The sequence below is a fragment of the Podarcis liolepis genome (assembly GCF_965112155.1).
Source record: "Podarcis liolepis genome assembly, chromosome: 2".
Taxonomy (NCBI): Eukaryota; Metazoa; Chordata; class Lepidosauria; order Squamata; family Lacertidae; genus Podarcis; species Podarcis liolepis.
In genome coordinates this window covers 63,192,039-63,215,072 of record NC_139555.1, presented here as the reverse complement: position 1 = coordinate 63,215,072, position 23,034 = coordinate 63,192,039, and the positions used below count along the sequence as shown (strand labels likewise).

General features: G+C 44.6%; 1 protein-coding gene across 1 annotated transcript; it reads right to left on the bottom strand.

The window, feature by feature from the left end:
- Positions 1-153: 153 nt before the first annotated feature.
- On the bottom strand, positions 154-18,729 carry MYOZ3 (myozenin 3). Its single transcript, XM_083488527.1, has 7 exons — positions 18,506-18,729; positions 14,060-14,152; positions 12,978-13,135; positions 10,289-10,360; positions 9,255-9,402; positions 8,409-8,589; positions 154-2,827 (listed from the first exon to the last, which is right to left on the bottom strand). Exons 2-7 carry the CDS (start codon positions 14,142-14,144, stop codon positions 2,659-2,661), a joined length of 813 nt encoding a protein of 270 aa, XP_083344653.1. The 5' UTR covers positions 14,145-14,152; positions 18,506-18,729; the 3' UTR covers positions 154-2,658.
- Between the last annotated feature and the right edge of the window lie 4,305 nt (positions 18,730-23,034).

Sequence of the window (23,034 nt, the reverse complement as noted above, 5' to 3'; positions counted from 1 at the left end):
CCACACTGGTGTGAAACTGCAGGTGGTATGCTATTTATCAAAAGTGCCCAAGTCCTTATTGAAGCAATTTGAAGGCTTTAACAAATTCTAAAATGACATCAGAGATGAATCTCAAATATTGAAGTGTTTTACCAAATAACCAAGCAACAAGCATTTTAAAATATAGTTCATTTTATTTTCCCACATATTTCCAAATGTAAACATCACTTCCAGTTCATAAATTTAGAACTGTTCCTTCACTGACTAGGATTTTGTAACAAATAATAGTCTGATATTTCTACCTATTAAATTGCCTATATGCTGTGTTATGGGAGCTGGAATGGAAAGTCTACTCTCGATGTTCGGAATAGCTGCTGAAGTGCCCCCTTGGTAGGAATTAGCTTTTAAGTTCCGTTTTAAAGAGTCCTTCTGACAGCTAATGTTCACATTTATTTTACATGTTGTAGCCCCTCAGTCACTAACAACAATCTAAGAAAAACTGCCTAGTTTAATGGCCACATAAATACCAATAATTTAAAATAGCCATAAAAATTACACAGGAGTTCCACAAAGCTGAATAAACATAATAATAATAATAATAGCAGCAGCAGCTATAAATTAATGAAAGTAGGTATTTAAATGAAAACTCTCCTGTTACTGCTGGTATGTTCTCATCTATTCCAAGATCTGGAATATGTAGGTCTGCTTTATAAAATGCCTGTAACAATACAGGCAGAGTAGAAAACCCAGGACAGTGTGATCAGACCAGTGGCGCCCACTCACGGTCCATTTTGGGAACTGTATTAGTAACAAACAGGTCAGTTAAGTGGCAATCCTTTTTCCTGTTTTAATTTCAGTCCCTTTTTCCTGTTTTATTTCCAGTTTGTGGGTAAGGAGATCTTAAGTTGCAATCCTGGAATGCTGTTTACATGCGATTTCCATTGAAATGGCAAGCATGAATTTACTGCCCTGCTTTCCCCCCTCCTCGAGTCCATTTCCCACTAATTTCTCTAATCCTTAAGTTCAAATTTAAATATTTTATATTAATGGGCTTCTTAGACTTCACATATCCTGCTACATATTTAACGAGGCTAAATAGCGAGAACAAAACTTTGTGTTGCTTTCCGCAAGAGCTAATGGGAAGTGCTCCTCTCATCAGATGGCAGAGTTGGCTCTCTCAGCACTAGTTCATTAGCACCATGGTGATGTTGTATTTAGGTTCCATAGCAAACTGCTACTGTGTCCCTGCAACCTAATTTGTCTTGGGCCTTAAAGATATGACTCATCCCTCCCTGTTCTCAAGTTAGATGTTGGGTCTTGTCTCGAATGCAAAAAACTATCTGCAAATAGCTTCTAGGACAAGCGAAAAATGAAGTTAGAAGACAGCTTTCAAATCTTTATTGCTATTACCTAGATATTAATGTGATTTTTATTGTTACAGCATCTTACTTTGATGGCACCCCGTAGAAAATTTTGGGGTGGTATTTGACACAAACTTGGCATTCAGACTTGTTTTTCTCTTTAGACCAAAGGAAATATAACTCATCTGAACTTGAATGTAGCTTCATGCTTCTCAGAAGGAAATAGGTTCACTTTCCTGAACAAACTAGGTTCCTTTTGAGAGTTAAGCAGCCACCTGACATCTTGGCTTTTGCAGTTCTGGGCTTGGTAGAAGGCCTCACTTCACTGTAGGATCTTTTCAAAAACATAAGAAATCCCAATATGAAGTGGGCTGCAGGCCGTGCTTGTACAGTTAAATTGTACAGTAAAAGCCCTAGGCGGGAGCTTATGAAAGACGCATGTAATAGTAACAAACATAACTTTGCCTTGTGTGTGAGTAGGGTATCTTTTCTATGCTAGAGAGATTTCCTTTTAGCAGGTATATACAGTCACGGGAAAAACGAAGTGCACCCCCTTTGAATTATGGGGTTTTACATATCAGGACAAAATAGCAATTATTTGTCCCTTAACTGGTCTTAAAATTTGGTAAATGCAACCTCAGATGTACAACAACACATGACGTATCGTGCCATGATTTATTTAACAGAAATGAAGTCAAGATGGAGAAATCGTGTGTGAAAAGCTAAGTCCACCCTTACTTCTTCCATAAGAATTAAGCAGCTAAGTAGCAGACAGGGGCTGCTAATCAAATGTCATTGCTTAATTGATCATCAGCATGTGTGCCCACCTCTATAAAAGGTGAATTTTTAGCAGTTTGCTGGTCTGGTGCATTCAGGTGTGTTTTAACACAATTTCAAGGAGGAAAGAGCGATCCTCAATGAACTGAAGCAATGTTGTAAAGAAGAATGGGCCAAAATTCCTCCACAATCATGTGAGAGAGATAAAGTCCTACAGAAAACAATTGCTTCGTGTTATTGCTGCTAAAGGTGCTTTATGACCTACTGAATCACAAGGTGTACTTCATTTTTTACACATGGCTTTTCCATTTTGGCTTTATTTCTGTTAAATAAATCATGACTTGGTGTAATACATCATGTGTTGTTGTTCATCTGAGATTGTATTTACCAAATTTTAAGACCTGCCAAGGAACAGATGATTGTTACATCTTCGTGTGTAAAACCACAGAATTCAAAAAGGGTGCTTTCTTTCTTTTCCCCATGATTAGGAGGCTAGCGTGCATTGGCATTGGAAAAAGTCAGGCAGCAGCATTGTAGCAAGTTACAGATCTTCAGATTCTGGCATCGCCTGTATCCAGCCCCGAGGTGCTCTGTTGAAACTGGGCCTGTTTAACATGAGTTCCAAGCTGCTCATGTCTGTCTGGGCGTCATTCATCTCATACCCAAGGATCACATCATTCAGTAATGGTCCGCCAAATGGGGTTGGGGTCCTGCGGGTACAAAAAGAGAAGGCTGTAGTGTGTAGCACACATTCAGTCTTAAGTGGGGAAGAGATTACGGTATGTGTTGGTCCTCTGTGGTCATGTATTATTAAATTTATTCTCCACCCTTTGCCAGCAGGTCCCAGGGTGGGTTAACGGCAATTTAAAATTCAGAAATTAAAAACAAGTTAAAGCAAATTACATTCAGAAGAATAGTGTGGGTCCTGACAATCTGTAGTGGTCATTGCGATAGTCTATTATTAATAGTGGGTTGAAAATGAATGTTTCCCATTATCTGCTGCACTAGTCCTCTCTTAGCAATTTCAGCTACATTGTTGTTGTTGTTAATTGAATTTATATACTGCTCTATACCTGGAGGTCTCAGGGCGGTTCACAGAACAAAATCAAGATATAAAACTACAAAATATATCATCAAAATAAAAACAACAATTCAATAACCCCCACAAAAAACCCTCCACAAATTAAAAGGGCATAGGATATCAATCAAATCAACCAAAGGCCTGGTTAAAAAGGGATGTTTTTGCCCGGCACATAACGGGATGTGGGTGGCGCTGTGGGTAAAACCTCAGTGCCTAGGGCTTGCCGATCGCATGGTCGGCGGTTCAAATCCCTGTGGCGGGGTGAGCTCCCGTCGTTCGGTCCCAGCTCCTGCCCACCTAGCAGTTCGAAAGCACCCCTGAGTGCAAGTAGATAAATAGGTACCGCTTTATAGCGGGAAGGTAAACGGCGTTTCCGTGTGCTGCGCTGGTGCTGGCTCACCAGAGTAGCTTCGTCACGCTGGCCACGTGACCCGGAAGTGTCTCTGGACAGCGCTGGCCCCTGGCCTCTTAAGTGAGATGGGCGCACAACCCTAGAGTCGGACATGACTGGCCCGTATGGGCAGGGGTACCTTTACCTTTACCTAAAGGTGTATAGTGAAGGCGCCAGGCAAACTTCCCTAGGGAGAACATTCCACAGATGGGGAGCCACTGCAGGGAAGGCCTGTTCTCATGTTGCCACCTTCCGGACTGCTTGAGCAGGAAGCACACAAAAGAAGGGCCTCAGAAAATGATTTTTAATTATGTTTTATGATGTTTTTACTTGCACCTACAGAATTCACCACTGGCATGTTTCAGTCAAGTTTTCCCTTGATGTTCTTCTAGTGCACACACAATTCCTATAAATATTTGAGTTGCCTCACATTTGTGAAATGTATGCATGTATTTATTTTACAATGTGTATTTTTTTGGGGGGGGGGCTGCAGATGGCTTCAGTTCTCTGCTGCTTTGCACAGCTGGTCAGTGTCTGTTTCCAAAATAGTAATAGTGTTGTTACTCTGCAGAACTTTGGTCCTATGGTGAAAATCTAATTGCGCTTGAAAGTAGCTATGTGTGTTCTTGGTGTAGCAAGAAGCATGTTACATGGAATTATATCTTGAAAGCAGCACCTGGAAGGCAGATGTGCGGGGGGGGGGTTATCTAGAATTTTAAGATGTTAAAGACTAGCATTTATTCAAGTGTATTATGCAAACAAAAAAGTTGTGTAAAACTCGGAGCCAGTTTATTTATTTTCACTTGCAACAGGGCAGTAAAAACTGAAAATCTGGGTGTATCTGAGAAAATAAATCAGTGTTGTTGGCACTGAAATGAAAGTAATTTTCCAAAGGTTCTAAGTTGGAATGCTAAAGAGAAGAAAATATTTTCCCCAGTATACCGTATATATTTTTTCAAAGATCCATCCTGGCACCTAGGCTGCCTTTGAAGACAGCCTTGACATAGTACCCCATGGTGCACTGCCCACTATGCTGATCCCAATTGCAGCCTTCCCTTCATTTACCTATCAATAGGCAGCCATTTTTATTTCCCATAATACTTCCTGATGTAGCACTCCTCCAGGGCAATGTGGGAAATTAAAATGAGTGTAGGCTGCTCCTGCCAATCGAGAAGTCTGCATACCAAATGCTGATGCTATGTCTTCTTGGTCACCTAATGGCAATAGTGGGTTTTGTTTTAAACATACAATAAATAATTATTTTCTTTAAAAAAAAGTTCCTTGCCTTTCAGTCAGGTTGTTATTTGCCTTGAAACATTTGTTTTCTTGAATTGTTTTGTGGCAAGTCATAATCACTGAAACATTCACATGAAGCACTGAATTCAATTGGTAATAAGTGCTACTAAAGGGTTCATTTAAAACAACAGAGAGAGGGAAGAAACCAGGCAGCTATGTCTGTTTAGCATATATGAATGTATTTCTGCTACAGGGCCTGAAATAAACGGAAACATGAGCAGTAACCAGAACTAAAAGAGTAAGTCTTTGGAACAGTTCCCCGGTCCAACATATGTTAAAGATATTGAGACGCAGGAAGATTCTGTTTTTAAAAAAGACGTTGCAAGACAGTAATGGGAGCAGGGCTGGCCCAAGACATTTTGGCACCTGAGGCAAAGCACAGAATGGTGCCTCCCTCCCTGCCAGGGTAGAAGGGGTAAGTGAAGATCTACATCAGGAACCAGAGTAGGAATAAATATCTACATCCGAATCTGCTGCCCCTGAGGATCCTGCCACCCAAAGCAGTCGCCTCACCTTGCCTCCGGGGTGGGCCAGCCCTCATTGGGAGTGACGAAGACTAGTTGGGCATGGTTTCAGCGAGAATTTTTTTATTTAGATGTGACGAGGCTATGAATTTATGCTTTAGCAACATACACTGCAGATGATGAAGTTTTGAAAGTTGCCAATTGGCAGCCGATGAAGGCAAAAATACGAGTGGTACCTTGACTGCATTGTGTGGATCTCTAAGATTAAAGTTGGTGACTGTTTTCATTTGCTAAGCTGTGCTACTGGAGATGGGGGTGGAATTGGATGTGGCAGAGGTTTCCTGGTTTATGCCAGGGGCAAGGTCATCGGGGGAGCTGTTGGCAAGGTAACAGCAGCAGTATTTCTGGTGCTGGTAGCCAGGGAAAGGGTCCGAATGGGACAGATTGTGGTCAGGGAAGAAGTGAAGTAGGTCAGCCAAAGATCCGCTGGGTCATAACCTGGGCTAGCAGCTGAGGAGGAGCCCAGTGTCGACTACTCTGTTGTACCAGCTTGGAGCTAGCACAAGAAAAATAAAGACAAATACCCCCTCTTTTCTGTCCTGGCTTGCAGGTGGGGAGCCTACGTCAATCCATTCCTGTCCAACGAATCCTTGGTTAGGAGTTAGGATTGCTTTATAGAATCAAGTTGGCTGCGCTGTTAAAAACTGGGAAGTCTAACTTGCAAATTATTGCCTTATGTATTGTGGAAAATTTTCTGCCATGAACGTGATAGGTTTCATTTAATTTCTGTTGCCAGTGTGGCTACCATATTAAGGTGAATGGATTAAAACTGCTATCAAATCAGAGTATTTCCCCTTGACCTAACTGCATTGCCCTCTTGAATCTTTTCTTATAATATATATCCCCGTAAGTGAAAGACAGCAGTCAGCTAGTGCAGTTTAATAAGGAAAAGTGCCACTGTTCAAGTACGCGTGGAAGCTACACTTTCAGTGCCAGGAGTTAGGGGTGGTTGAAGCATTAAGTTTTAATTAATTCATACATGAAATAGCCTTTTAGATAATGATGTACGGATTGAAATTGAGCTCCACAACAGATTTCACACTTCTCCAAATGTCAGAACACAGTTCTCGGCAATTTAAGCATATCAAAATATAGATTTACATATGACTTTGAGAAAAAATATATATTTAGATACGTAATTAAAATAACCTTTTCAGTGTTGTCATTTTTTAATTTGCGGACTGGTGCAGAAAGGAAACAGAACAGAACTCTTGGTTGAAAGCATGAGAGAGTGGCATGGGGTGTAAACAGAATCCTCACTTGATTCCTCTGCCTCCAGTTCCAGTGACACAATGATGTAGGAGACTTACAATTTCAAGGTTCTGTTACTAGCAGTTGGGAACAAATTCATAAGCCCAATCATCAGTAAGCCCCAAGTCCTAAAGCATTTTTTATACAGTGGACACTGGGGTTGCGAATGTGATCCGTGCGGGAGGCACGTTTGCAACCCGCAGTGTTTGCAACCCACAGCACTGTGTCTGCGCACGCGCGGGTTGCGACTCGGCGTTTCTGCGCATGCGAAAGTACGATTTAGTGCTTCTGTGCATGCGCAAGCGCCAAATCCTGGAAGTAACCTGTTCCGGTACTTCCGGGTTTTGGCGCGTCCTTAACCCGAAAACACGCAACCTGAAGTGCCTGTACCCCGAGGTATGATTGTACTTACTTTGTATCCCTGCAGAATGGGACTTCTGGAAAAACACTTGCAAGAAGAAGGATGCAAATGTGTTAATAGCTCCACCCTCATGCCCTCCAGCTAAGTCCTAGAAGTGATACCAGACTCCAGAGCAAAGCCCTACCTCAAACCAAGCACTGCCCAGGGCAAGCATGTCCAAAGTCCATTTCGGGGGGCCTAATTCGGCCCGCCACTTGGTGTAATCCAGCCACTGCGGCAGTTTATTTCCTGGGGTAAAATCCTAAAAAAAAACTCAACAACTTCAATCCTAAAACCTAAAAAAAGGTCAACAACTTTGGTCGGCCCTCACAGCCCTTCATTTCATAAAATCTAGCCCTCTTTGAAAAAGTTTGGACACCACTGGCCTAGGGCAAGGTGAGGGAATCTAGCCTTCCAGAGGATCCTGGACTACAACTCCTATCATTCCTGACCGTTGGCCATGTTGGCTGGGGCTGACAGGATGTGAGGTTCATCAACATCTGGAGTGCCACAGGTTCCCCATCCCTAGTTGATGGGGATGGGGGGGGCATGTCATGCACTTTTCTGAAAAGCTGGTTTATGATTATATGCTAGATTTTCTGGGGCCATCTTCCAACATTTTCATACCATAAGCCATGATGAACTGAAAGTATTAACTTGTGAGAATTTTCCACAAGGTAATGAATGGCAAAGCAGTGGCACATGCAAGCATGTCTTCTACACAATTGCTGTTACTTTAACAGTCCTATATAAACAACTTCTAGTGAGCCATGGTGCTGGAATGGTTGCCTGCCTAACAGAAGAACATCTTGAGACGCCAGCAGCGCTGCAGCTAGGGATGCAATTTGAGGCCAAAGCCCGTGGTCCTGCAGCACTCCCAAATGACCACCCAGAGAGTGGCAGCAACAAACAGATCCTACATCAGCCCCTTGGCTGGAACAGACATGCCTCCAGTCACCACAGCACCCTTTCTTTATTTTGTTTTTAATTCTAGTCAGCGGGAGGCAGGAATGTTCATGGCTGCAGGTGCTCGTTTTATTATTTTAAACTTACAAAATATATGATCCCATAAACAGTGCTTATTCCCAAATAAATGGGAGGAATTCAATCTTGTGCTAAGGGAATTGTTCCACCAGGGCAAGCATTTTGGCTTGACAGACAGAACAATCACTCCTCTATTCCCCCTGTGTACAGTTCTACAGGTTCTTCTGACACACACTCTAATTTCAGGGGTTGTTTGTTGTGGGGCAGGGGATGCCCCATTGTATAATCAGCTGTGAATGCTGATTAAAGTATAAGCTGAACATCCCAGCTCAAAATTCCACACGGAAATTGAATGAGGGCTTACCTATTGAAGCTCCTGACGTCAAAACTATTCACTTTTCTGGGAGGTTCAGGCAAACGGGTCTCATGGTCTATCTGGTAGTCCTCGCTGCTAAGGAACTCCCGCCAAGGGGACTGGTAGCCTTTGGGGATGGCTGTCCAGTTGAACTTCTCTGGTGGTACACCACTTAGAGGTCCAGAATAGCCTGTGGTTCAGAATGTCACATTCAATGAAAACATCTTAAGTATGATGGCAGAGAAACCTGAAGTATCTGATTTCAGAGGTCTTGTTCCTAGCAGAAACTAGAACAGATGTGAAAGAGCAGGGCTGTTTCCAGATTTTGGAGGTATTCAACAATATGGCCCTCCTGTAGAGGATCTCCATGGCATCTAGAAGGCTCCAAGTAGAACTAGGAGAAATCTCTGCCTGAAACCCTGAAGAGCTGCTAGTAGTGGCTCAGTAGAAGGCCACTTCTCTTTGCCTTGGCAAGTCCTGTCCTGCTTTTTGTAGATGTGCAGTTCACACACATACAAGAAAGCAGCACTGGCTCCCTCCCCAATCATTTTGACAAGCAGGGTCGCTGCATCAAAGGCCAGTTGCCATCCTTAGAAGCTCCCTCTCCCTTCCCCTGCCTTTCTGTATTTAATGAAGGACACCAGCTTGTCTCTGATTCAGCTGTCCTCTGCATCAGTCTGCTTAGAGGGAACGGGTATTGAGATGGGCAGGGTATAAATAATAAATTGTTGTTGTTGTTGTTGTTGTTGTTGTTGTTGTTGTTGTCGTCATCATTAAACTGCCCACTTGCACTCTTGCTTTTGTGCTGAATAAGAGTTCTGGTCCCAGTGGTGCTGTGCTGTGCCTGGATCATACCTGGAGCGATGGCATTGGGATTCAGGGCTTTGCTCATCCGCAAGACTTTGTTTGTTTTCTTTGGCACTTTGGGAGGTGTTGCCTTTCCTGAGGCTGCTTCGTGAAGTCCAGCCTGGTAGTTCTCCTTCCCTTCAGCATTATGGATAGACTAGCAGACAAAGGGAAACAGGCATAGGCTGCAAGATGTTTCCTGTCATCAGAAAGGTCTCCTCAGCATGCTTGCAAGACTGAGGTAGGCATGGAAATTCAGACAGAAGCAGAATGATAAAAGGGGAATGGAAGAAGGCCAGCCAGGCCCCTGGTTGGATGAGCTTTTTTTATTCACCATTGAGGAAAATAATTTTGCTTGAAGCAAACAGAACATATCTCCCAGCTGCTTCTGTGAATGGACCACAGTCCAAAACTGCCTGAATGCTTTCCAGTGCTTCCACCTCCTGCTACTCAAGTGCCATGTATTCTACAATGGGATTGTTAGAAACTAGCATATCCACACTAAAGCCTTATATTGGTTTCAGAGTACAGAGCTTCCCTCAAAGACTCTTGGTGGGCTGAGGCTTCTTGTTAGAAAGCCCTAACCTACCCCTCACAGAACTACATTTCTCAGAATTCCTTGGGAAGAGGCAATGATAATTATACCAGTTGGTCTGTAGTGTAGGTTCCCTCTCTCAGAAGAAAGGTACCAACGAATTTCACTTTTCAAGCTGTGCAAGGTCTTGAAACCTGATCAACAAGCACTGAGAGCTAGGCTTCCATCACATGCTACATAAATGACAGGACATGCAGATCAGGTACATATTTGGGTGCATGCATGAAGACAGTTACACTGCCTCCACTGAAATATTAACTTGGAATAGTCAGCGAGTCTGCTCCCTATCGAGGAAATGGGTGACTATGGGAAAGAAGTCCAAATGACATAGCTTCAGGGTGAATCTGCCTCAGTGTGTCACTTTTTGGCTTCTCCAGGTCTCATGATGGACCCTAAACTCTAGCCTAAGCAAGTGAGATCTTCCCCATGCAGCAGTCGTGCAGACTACCTGTCCTTCTGACATGCCAACTCCATCGTAATCAGCGTGTGAGCCTCCTCCTCCTCCAGAAACATTTGAGATCTTGCAAAGAGAGCAAGGAAAAGAATATCAATACATGACACGGGCAAGGGCCATGGATAAGCCCTAAGACTGAGAGAATGCAGACACTAGTAGATTAAAGCTAAATATGGCCTCCTGTTAGAATTGGCAGTCCTGCAGCTTATTCTGCAGTGGTTCATAATTTTGCCCTTGCATTGTATGCCCATTCCCATAGCAAATATGGTGGCCTCAGTTGTGAACCTATTTTTAGAAGATGGGGGGTGGGGGGTGGAGGAGAGAAGTGGTTTGTCAAATGCATACTATATGAAAGAGTAATTAATAATCACGAGCCAGGTGATTTAACTTAAAAAGACTACTAGAGAATATATGTGTAGACTCCGGTTAAATGCTGGGATGACTAGATTTGCTCCAGCTGCTTACAGACAGAGGTGTTAACAGTTAAATTGCTTTAGGAATGAGTTAAAGAAAAGCCGTCAAAGACATTTACTGTCAAAGGTATTTATTTGGCCTTAATGTAGCAGCTATATAAATGAAGAAGATCACAGGCTCACCACCCAACTGACGGTGCCTGTATAATTAGAAAATGGGGGCTTTTTCCAATGTGAATGCATTCAGCTCTCTCTGATACTGACTTTTGCTGAGCAAAAGAGACTGCAAAGCATGGCACCGACTCCTCGAGCAGGGGTAGATAAGTCCCTGTTCAGGGGCCTGATCTCTTAAACACTTAGTTTGGGCAGTGGCAGCAGCAGCAAAATGAGGGGGGGTGAAAGGGAGAGAGAGACATACACAATGCTGTTGTGGGCACAGCCCTATGATCTAGCAGGGGTGTAAATTGTCCCCTCCCTGGACATCAGATCCATCATTTTGGTGAGCAGGCAGGGAGCAATAAAGCCCCTCTCCTCAGTTGATCCACAACTGAGAAATTGAGGAGGGAACTGTGTACCTGCCTGCCTCTATTATATGTATGTGCTGTGTGCGTGCGTATGTGCCTGTGAGAGAACGACACGCCAGGACATGTGATCCTTGGAGGATTGACCAAGGGTGACTGTGGCCCTCTGGCCCAAATAAGTCAGACACCCTTTTTCTGGAAGATTCATGTCACAGCACAACAGCTGGTGCAATAAGCTTACAACTGGGTTGCATCCAATGCTGGTCCTACTCAGAGTAAACCTACTGACGTCAATAGACATGACTATCTTAGGTTCATTAATTCCAATGGAACTGCTGTGAGCAGCATGCAGTTGCATACAGCCCACTAATTCATTTTATTAGCCCATCGAATAGCATCTGAACAGAGATAAGTCAGTAATTGTTTAGACCAGGAGTGGTATTGCTGGCCAAGGAGAGGGTCAGAGGTGCCTGCCTGCCTGCCTGCCTGCAAGATGATCTTGTCCATGCACTGAGTGCATGACCACCATGCCAAATCTTGCATGCCTTGTGAAGCTCAAAGGACAGAGGATGATCTGAGAGCAGAAGTGGCTTGACATCTTGTTCTGTCTGTCATCAGTAGGAGCAGACATGCCTTGGCATCTGTTCTCAAGGCACCCTCTAATAGCTCCTAGGTGTTTAGTTGTTAAAGCCTTTCCCCCTAAACGGTTTAGGATAAGGCTTTTTGGAAGTTTGCCTTCTCCCACCCTGCACATCCACTGAGACTTTGCTTCATGTCGTGTTGCCACAACCCAGTTTGCCCCCATCTTACTGACATTTTTGGCACATGTTTTGCCTCCTCTTATCTTTGGTTTGGTTTCTCTCCCCTCCTTTCATGGCTTTATGATCTGGCTGCCAACGCTTAGTCCTTGCTTGTTTTTACACTATTGTTGGCTGTTGCTTTTAATCAGCAGTAGACAACCTCTGGTCCATGGGCCTCATTAAGCCTGGCAGGGGTTCCAGTTTGGCCCATGAGACTGTTTTCCCCAAGCGAGGCCTAATGTCAAATATAATCTCAGGGTGAGGCAGATGAAGGCTCTGATTGGCAGCTCCTAAAAGCCCCTTGCAAGCACTGACAATCAGCTGATGAGTGGTGCCTGCAAAACGTTGTGCCTGGGCCAGAGCAAACCATCAGCTGGCTGGCAGTGCTTGCAGAGGCACAGGCCCACCTGATATCGCCACGACATCACGTGAAGTGCTTTTCCTGTGTACGGGTGCTTGCAAAGCCCTGTTCCTCTGCCAGTGCTGTTTGATTTCAAACTGTGTGGGCAAATGAAAATGCTTCTCACAGCTGATGGCTGGATCCAGCTCCCTGACCTTGCTTTTAATTGATGTTCCATGGACTATCTTGGGAAATGCTAGTGGGGCAGAAAAGTAGTGTGCAGATATTTCAATGAATAAAAATAAACAGGTGGAAAATAGAGGGGAGAATGGCATGGAGGCCATGGATGAAGATGGAACATAGCTTACCCACTACACTTGATGCTAAGCAACAGGATTTAAGAGGCCTGCCATTCCCCCTACCCATCTCAGCAACCTAACTGGGAAGGATTTGCTTTCTCATTCTTAGGCAGTCAGGGATCCATGGTTGAGAAACAAGAGTCCACTTGGTCAGCACTGCTGCCTCCCTTGCTGCACCTGTTGCTGTGGACCAACAGGTTGTTCTCACAGAGCTTCCTGCCTCTTCCCTCAGGACGGAAACACAACTCACAATTCTGTAGCCCGAAGGATGCTCCAGCACAAAGTTCTGCACTCTCCTCTGCCTCTTCTGGTACAGCCTGGAGCCCTTGTTGATTGGCAGGGAGAGCTCCTCCATCATCAGGTCCTGAGGGATGCTCACCTTCTTTCCTAAATCGAGCTCCACCAGAGCTGAGAAAAACAGGCGTATGTCACATGGAGGCAGCGGAAATGAAAGGCTTTAATTTACAAAACGCTGGTTGTAAATTAATTAAAGGTGTCCTAATGTGAGGCAGGGAAGTGAGGCAGCTCATGCTGGAGGGGAGAGGAGGAAGGAGGTGTTGGAGGGAAATCTGCATCTGCCCCATGTCCTGCCCTGCCCACTCCCCTCACCTACCCCCAACAGCTTGCTCCCCTCAGGCGTGATGGAGAGCACTGTCCTATCGCCAGTATTGAAGTCTGGTCAGCTTCAGCCTATGGAATGGGTGCACCATTTTGTCCTTCACCTCAGAAAGGTTGTTGACTGAGCTATGAGAAGAGCCATCTAAGCCCCACTTAGGCGAGGCTATAGGGGAGCAGGAGTTGGACGGAGTGGAGGCATCTCCAGATGAGCTAGCCTCCCACTGCCAGTGGAAGGACACAAGCACTAACCCCCCCCCCCTCCTGGCAACTGGACATGCTGACAGGAAGGAAGCCTCTTGGTGGTATCCCTACTGACAAAAAAGCACTTAAACTGTTTGTTCTTTGGGTGGGTGAGAAGTATGAACCGGCCTGGGATCTGCTGGCGCCTTAGCCAGTCTCATTGCCCTTTGCATGACATTGGGCCTAACCTGGAAACAATCACGGAGCCAGCCTGGAGCTGACGGAGGGATCCAGCCCTATTGTCCTGTTCCTGCTGCTACAGCCACCATGAGCTGCTGGCTATGAACGCAGTGGTGGATCCACCTCTCCTTAAAACCCCACTGGCAGGGGGCAGAGAGAAGTCTGCTTGGGACCGCAGCCTTTGCCTTTGTGAACTAGAGGCTGTAAACGAAAAGCCCAGTGAAAACAAGCTAATGCACGAATCCTGTGAAGGTCAGCAACCTCTGAAGATGATGGCAGTGGAGGATGGCTTACCTTCTCCATCTGTGAGCTCCCCCATAATGGTCTGGACCCGTGTCCTCGGCTCTCTGCTGTGGTCTGAATGCATGAGGGGGAACATTTTCTCGACTGCAAAGGAAAGCAAGAGTTTATCAGTCTCCACACAAGCTTCATTAACATTTAGAGGGGGATCTGAAATTTTGGGGACGCACATTAATGAAGCTCTTCACACATATCTCTTGTGTGTGTTGTTTCTACATAGCATTGCCTAACAACTGGCCCTACTTGGGGTGTTTGTCTTTGCAAATTTGCTCTTTCCTCTGAATGTGGAAATGTTGCCACTGTCCTGGGCATGAGGCCAAATATATTTGTGCGATAATAACAAATGTGCAAGTGGATGAGACTAAAACTGGCTTTCTAGGTTACAGAATTGAGCAGCGAGTCATTTGGAGGACGAAACATTTTAAGACCTTTCTGCCACTCAAAGCTGTTGTGACAGTGGAATGGGCTGCCTTGGAACGTGATGGAAGTTTTAAAATAGAGTTTGGATGGTCATCTGTCAAGGATGCTTTAGCTGTGATTCCTGCATTGTAGGGGGTTAGACTTGATGACCCTTGGGGGTCCCTTCCTGTTCTACGATTTTATGATTCTATTATATTTCACCCATTTTTAGAAACAGCCCATTCATTCGGCTTGCTCTCTCCATACTTTGAATTTTAATCCAGTTATGAAGCCCTAGAAACAACTGAACTTTGCTCTTGGAGGTGGGGACCTAGTTGTCTGCAGGGGACTTGTCCCCATTCCTTTCTCTGGTATCCAATGAAGAAGGGCCATGGCTCAGTCTTAGAGCATCTGCTTTGCATGCAGAAGGTCCCAGGTTCAATCCCTGGCATTTCCAGGTAGGGCTGGCAATGTCCTCTGTCTGAAATCCTGGGGAGCCGGGGCCAGTCAGTGTGGACATACTGAGCTAGATGGATCAATGACCTGAGTCAGGAGCATAGGAACCTGCCTCCTGCTATCTCTTTTGTGACCCAAACAGATCTTAATAAAATATTATTATTTTTTTCCAAAAAGGGCCTGTAGCACCTTATAGACCAAGTTTGCTCTGGGTATAAGCATGCACACAAAAGCTTATACCAGAACAAACTTAGTCGGTCTATAAGGTGCTACTGGACAATTTTTTATTTATTTTTATTTCCCCCCCCGACCGCGTCAGACCAACATGGCTACCTACTTGAATCTCCAAACAGATCTTGTCACTCTAACAGTTTGGGTACAGGTTGGGGTACATTTGTAACAATGTGACTGATAAAATAAGCTCGGTATACAAGGTCCTCTTCTGAAACCTCTCGGTTCCAGAACCAAACTGCAATTAATGGTTATATCCATTTGGTCTGTATCGTTATGCAGAATTATTCTCACTTAGACAAGAAAAGGAGTCTTGTTTTTAATGCCCTTGGGTTGTAAACAAATGACCTTGGGGATATTTTTTTTAAAAAAGAAAAAGCTTGAGCTCAAGCTGTTTGAATGGGGCACATTACAGTGAGCAAAGTTCAGCTTCTCTGAACTACATAGTTCATGTAGGGCTGTGTATTCCTCCTCCGTGCCGCTAGAGAGACGTCCCTATATCAGCAGCAACTATTTTAAGTTACTGACCTGGGAGGATTGGGAGATGTAACCCTGATCCTTGGTCCGTGAAGAATGGAAGCAGGCAGGCAGGCATGGATTTCTGACATGATGATCTCATGGGAGTTGGAGGTGGACAAAAGTACTTAGCCCTGAGATTTCAAAGGGCCTAATATTGCTAGGGGTTAAGCCGCGCATGTACAAATCCACCAGGTCTCCAACATCATGAGCAACCTTGGTTTTATGGGCAATGGGGTGGCAACCCTAAGCCCATTTAGCTGGGCATAAGCCCCATAAAATTCAATACAACTTACTATTGGCAAGGTTAGGACTGTGTTGTTTAAGGCATCGTCCATTATACACCCACTTCAGTTGGCATCATTTTGCAAGCATGCCACTGGCATAAACGGATATGCTCTGGAGGGTGGGGGGTGGCATTCCTGTCATTGCGGCATGGCTGAAAAAAATTGCTTGTAGATTATCTCCAAACCTGGCCTCTCGGATACTGAGTTTGTGCCATGTGTATTCACTAGGCAATGAGTCAGAATTCAGGATGGAAATGCAATTGCCATTATTGCGGGTTGCAGAATCATGCTCTCACTTCCTTATTACTGCTTCCTGAAATCCTTTCACCATTAGCTCTCTTATCCTTCAATCCATTTAGCAGGTCTGAAATGTTAACATGCCTCACACATCTACTATGTATTTTTTTAAATTTCTCCATCTGTCTATTTTCTATGCACTTGGTCACCTCTTAAGCAGAGGCTTGACAACCATATGTCAGGAGTGCTCTGATGGTGTTTCCTGCTTGGCAGGGGGTTGGACTCGATGGTCCTTGTGGTCTCTTCCAACTCTATGATTCTATGATTCTATGATTCTTACAATACAGTGGTACCTCGGGTTACAGGCACTTCAGGTTACAGACTCCACTAACCCAGAAATAGTACCTCGGGTTAAGAACTTTGCTTCAGGATGAGAACAAAAATTGCGTGGTGCGGCGGCAGTGGGAGGCCCCATTAGTGGTGCTTCAGGTTAATAACAGTTTCAGGTTAGGAACGGACCTCCAGAACGAATTAAGTTCTTAACCCAGGGTACCACTGTATTATAACCATACTTCACCTGATGGAGGCTGAGATCAAGGAGCAGGTTTTTTTGGATGCCATTTTGATCAAGATGGTGGAATTAGCCTTTCAAAACTGCACAGGTTTTTTTTTTATTTCTTAGAATTCTCAAGCACACCAGGTATGAGGCGTCTAGTTTGATATAAGCAACCTGGACTTTGGGAAGTTGGCAGGATATAAATGTAAGAAAACACACACATATTCCTGCCTTTTCCACTGTCCTTCTCCATTTATCTCCTCCTACTCTTTACCTTTCATGAGCCTTGGAGTCAACCCAAATAGAAGAGTTGCTTAATTAATCAAGCAACAATTGCAATCCTGAACATGGCTGTTCACATAACAAAGTCCTACTGAATGCTACAGGGCCAGCTCCCTGGTAAGCAACCATAGGATTGCAGCCCACAGTGCCAGCAAGGTGTTCAGACTAATTTTGCATTGACCTGCCATCCAGCTATCACTTAGACACATTGGCCAGTTCTTCAATCTTGAACGTGGCCTGCATCTAAAAACGTGATGTGGAATCCATAAACGATGATAGTCGGAAATTGAACTTTGTGGTCACATCCTCCCTTATCTGAGAAATGCGTAGACAATGTTGGCTGGGTGAGAGAATTTACTTCCCCCTTGCTAGTTCCAAGCTTTGGCATATATAACATCCCTCTTTCTTGTCCTGTTTCAGGCCAAGCCTCTGGCTGCAGGCTGGAGCAAGTCACATTATGCCCCGTAATTCAAGAACCAGAATTGTTTGGCAAATTTAAATGGCTTTACCTCACAATAGGAAGTATTTTAACCATCCTATGTTACTTACTGCCACAGGACAGTCCAAAGAGAGAGACACTGTGACATCTGCAGAGCACATTAGAAACTGGAAAGCTAATTATCACTTAGCCGACGGAGCTAATGTTACAGAGGCAAGGGCTATGTATTGCATGGCCTGACGAGATTGCCAGCTTGGACTGAGAGCACATTTCCCTGCTTTTGCTCTGTGGGGGCATTCAGCATTCTTCCATTGCAATTTTGTGTTGGACAAGGTCTCCTAGAGCAAGTCCCGATCATAGTCTTATGATTTCCTCTGCCAGAAGCCATTTTCTTGTATGGACTGAGCAAACACCCATATTCTGGGGCTAAGTGCTAATATTTGCCCTATGGACATTCAGCTGGGCTGCCTAGCCATTGCAAAGAGTGTTTCCTATATGGATACACTGAACAGCCACCAAGTCTCCCTTTCCCCTTCTTCTGCCCTCCTGTCTAAGTGACCTTGCAGTAATGATGCCTCATCTAGCATGCTCCCTGGCATGGGTTATCTGCTACCCACTTTGTGTCCTTGGGGAACCAGCTTTCGCACTGATGGTGCCCCAGTTGTATCAGAGAAACATCACATGGCACTAGAAAACAGGTATAACGCCCTTTCATGCAGTAGGGATGGATTTGCCATCATGTACATGCTCTCTGCTGCTTTCCCACATCAACAGCTGCTGGAACATCTCTTGCTTATTAAAGCCCCAAATCTGTATTTTAGAAGGGGGAAGGGGAATGTCCCAAGTTTCAACTCTACAAGGATCTTTCTGTGCAAGATACACCTGCTGCATAGTCCGATCCTCAATAATATACATATTATGCAAGCCACTAGAAGACATTGTCCAGATTACCAACATTTTTCCTCTGACGTTTCCTCACAGCAGCCTCTCCCTTCTATCCAACTACCCCTTGAGTCCAGAGAAGAGATTCCCCATACCTGCTTGAGCCCTTCCTCAGACCGTAAAGCCCTGTGGTGAAGTCCTGAGATGGCAGACACTTCCCAGGTGAGGATTAGAGCCCAGTTTGGGTTTCCTCAACCCCTTTTCTCGCCCAAGAGCGTTCCAGCTGTCCCAGGTCTTGCCCCCTTGTGTCTTTTTCGATCTCCTGCTGCCGAGATGCCAAGACCCTAATCCTCGTTACATCAGACATTTATTTCTGGCTGAGAAAAGGGGCGTGGTCTGAGGAGAGTCTTGGCGAGCTGAGCTGGTGGCAAGTGTTGAAAGCTAGGAGTTGTTTCTTTCTGTTTTCCAATGTATTTCTTATCAATTAAAAAAAAATGGTGTGGCGTGGGCAAGTTTTTATTCTGAAAGTGTGGCACAGAGATAAAAGTTTGAGAACCACTGATTAAAATATCCCCCCTGCCCTTGCTATTTAGGATGACTTGTAACATAATGAGCTGTAAGTTGAAAAATACAATAGTAGAACAACTTAGGGCCTAGCTCATAACCATGCATCCTATATTCCTTTAGTGGTTCTCAGCCTCTCTCCCCACTCCCAGGTGAACCAAATGAAAATTGCTGGTATTCTTGTAAAAAAATTGAGTGCAGGGTCAGTACAGATGATCTCAACTGTAAAGGTAAAGGACCCCTGAACGGTTAAATCCAGTCAAAGGCAACTATAGGGTTGCGGTGCCCATCTCACTTCAGGCCGAGGGAGCAGGTGTTTGCCTGCAGATAGCTTTCCAGGTCATGTGGCCAGCATGACTAAACTGCTTCTAGTGCAACAGAACACTGTGTCGGAAACCAGAGCACACGGAAACGCTGTTTACCTTCCCGCCGCAGCGGTGCCTATTTATCTACTTGCACTGGTGTGCTTACGAACTGCTAGGTTGGCAGGAGCTGGGGCAGAGCAATAGGAACTCATCCCATTACACGGATTTGAACCACTGACCTTCCGACTAGCAAGCCCAAGAGGCTCAGTGGTTTAGACTACAGTGCCACCTGTGACCCTCTCAAGTGTACAACACCTTGTCCACCTGAATGGAGCTAGCAGACCACCAGTGCTCTACAGAAATTCTGCACGCATATAACAGTGCTCCAGAACACTTAAAAAGAAAAACGCAAAGGATTCCTGAAGGAGGAATTTAGACCAGATTGTATCCCCAAGCTGTTTCCATCCTGTAGGGCTCTGGGTGTGTTTTTACTTATTAAAAAAAATGACTTTGGGGCACAGTTACATGCATTAGCATGTGGTATTAGGCCCATAATCATAATCAAGGTGGGATTTATTTGTAAAATTATTGATAGGCTGCCTTTTTCAGCAAAGCCCATCTGTGGGTTGCTTACCTCATGTAAAAAACCCCACAAGAATCCAAAAACTATTTCAATAGCAGTGGGGCAAGAAATTTAACACAGGCCATTTAGAATAAATAAAGCAGCAAAAGAAAGGAGAGAGTGTCTCTCTCTCTCTCTCTCTCTCTCTCTCTGCTCTGTGTCCCAAGATAATTGGCCAGGTTTTTCAGACAACCACTTGGCACACCCTTTGTAAATGATTTGAGTTTGTTGAGTGCACAATAGACCCATTGAACATTCTACTATCAAGCACAATTTAATACATGTTCCAGAAAGAAGTCTACTTCTCTCCTGAACATGTGTATTAAATTGTATTTAATATCAGAGCACTCAGTGGGGCTATTGTGTTATAAATGAGATGGCAAACAAATATTACATAGGGTGTGCCAAATGTTTGTCCAGCTTGACACCCCACCCCATGGGGTGAGAAAAATGCAAAATACAGGGCATCTCCCTGGATATCAAGAAGGGAAAGTTGGTGTGAACTTTCAGGACAACAGCCTATGTTCAAATGTGAAAGTCCTGCTGGAGTCCCTTGTTTCCAAGTGGCCCAACAAATATGTAAAAAATAAATAAAAATGCAGTACAATATTTCCCTTGAGCACTGTGATATTGGAGTGGAGGCTGGTGGACAGCATTTTATATCTCATGTTCAAACCCAACTTTAACCACTGAACCCATTTTGAAGAGGGAAGGATATAAGCAAAACCCGCGTTCTGCTTTACTGTGGTTGCCATCTTGTGGTCATTCTTCACCACTGCATTCTCAGAGGCAGGAAAGAAGCTTCCAATTGCATCTTTTAATTGGTATACAGTACTTAAGCGTTAAATGGTTTTCCCACACAGCTTAGTTTGAAATGAGAAGGCTTCCGCTCCTTCAATGTCGCCCCCTGCCCCTCCATTACTGAATTACTAGGAGAGGAAGCAGAAGATGCAATATCACAGGCCCCCCCCCCCAGTCATTGTTTTAAATGGCTCAGATTATGGGTTTGGGGATTTCACCGTTCCATCGCCGTCACCACACACACACAATAATTTTCACACTGTAATCATGACTCAGGACTGCGATGGGGTGTGCAAGGTGGAAATTGTTTCATTTATCTGTTCATTTTCATCTTAAAGCCGCAATTTCTTTCATTATCACTTGGTTGAAATCCATCCACTTTGGTTTTCAGTCTCTTTCCTTTTAAATCTTTCATTCATTTCATTTTTCTTTGCATTGCACTTGCCTCATTTTTCATTCATTATTGGCTCATTCATTTTCAGCTTTCATACATATACACCAAATCACATAGCTATATTCTGAAAGCTACTTTAATGTTTTCTATCCAGTGATATGGAGCTTTCAGGTGTTCTGCTATTCCCTCAAGGCATCATACCCTTCAAACTTGTGTCTATCTTGTATTTTATTCTGTGAGCCACCCTGAGATCTTATGATGAGGGGCAGGATATATAAATTTAATTAATAATAAGAACAACTTCATACAGATTGATAAAAAGGGTTCCCCATTGAAGAGTCCATTGATCTTTCCATTGTTTTGGGAGGTAGACCCAGCCGTATTTCTCCTGCTTTTAATGTCTGTGCTTTACAGCATATTTGCATGACATTTTCAAGTATTCTACTACAGTGGTACCTCGGGTTAAGAACTTAATTCGTTCTGGAGGTCTCTGCTTAACCTGAAACTGTTCTTAACCTGAAGCACCACTTTAGCTAATGGGGCCTCCCGCTGCCGGTGCGCTGCCGGAGCACGATTTCTGTACTCATCCTGAAGCAAAGTTCTTAACCCGAGGTAATATTTCTGGGTTAGTGGAGTCTGTAACCTGAAGCGTATGTAACCTGAAGTACCACTGTACTCCTCTAAAGCATCAGACCTCTCAAGTTCCAGATAGATAGGTCAACGAATCCCCATTTCATAGACAGGAAGCCAGAGTGTCATTGGCTAAGGAGCCAGACCAGGTTCTTGGCTTGGAACCTGATGTTGAACCTGAGGCTGGCAGGCAGGTAGAAGTCCACCCAACCAGGTTTCACAGTATCAGGGCTGCAGAGCTGGAGCCAAGACCTTCATAGGCACCTTCCCCTGGGCCTGAAGAAGTGTGCCTCCTTTAGTACCTCACCAGTCATGAAGCACAGGGAGCATGCCAGGCAGGAGGTCATGGAATGCAGGAAAGGAGCCTGTCAGAGGGCTGACCCTTTAAGAGATTTTTCTGCAAAGGGGGCGGGGCCTATGAGAGGCAAACAGGGGAGGCTGAGGCACAAAGGGCTTCAGTTCACATCCAGCTCTCCTCAGAACAAGTTGCTGAGCAAGCCACCCTCATTCGAAGAGGTGCCCTGAGGCTGGGGCAGTGCATGCAGCAGCAACACCGCCTCATATTCCTACTCCACAATTTCAGCCCTTTGACCATTGATCTCTCTCTCTCCTTTGCAGGATGAAATTAGGCATTGCTTGTTAGAGGGCAAAACAACAACAACAGGCAGAGCAGTTTGTGTTCAATGCAGTGATAAGCTGAATGTTATGTCAACACACAGATTTCTCCTTGTGCAGCAGAAGGTTCTCTCCCTATGTGAGCTCACATTCTGTTCTTGGGGTTCCCCCATCACCCTGGAACGGATTTTGGGGTGAAATGTGCGTGAGGCAGGGAAGAGGGTGCAAATCATGTCCTGTTAGTGCTAATCCTCACACCAGTGCAAGAATTTAAACCGCCCAGTCTTCATATCCTACTGAGAATGAAGTGTAGCAATTCAAGGATGTGTTTCTCAGCCTCAGAATTCAAACTCTGGTTTTAACCTGAACAGAGACTGCCTCTTCTCCCCCCCCCCCCCCCGTGTCTAAGTGGATGTTTTGATGCCTGTTGTTGGTGATACGATCTCTGCATCAGGTTTGGAAGTAAGGGCGCAAAGAGAAGTGGTTTTTTGGTGACTGCTTCTTTCCTCTCAGCTGACTTGCCAAAGTTTGAGCCTGAAGGCCTTTCGGAAAGGTTACTGCAAAGGTTACTGTGTGCACCAGGGCTTTAAATCAGAAAAGGGTGCGGCAGTTTCAATGATATTTTAACACAAGGCTTATTTTGCCTTGCTAGGGGAAGCCAGAGCGATTGCTTTTGTTACCTTTGGGATGCAAAGGACCATGAAGCTAAATAAACACATTGGATTAAGACGAAACACAAACACTCTTACTTCA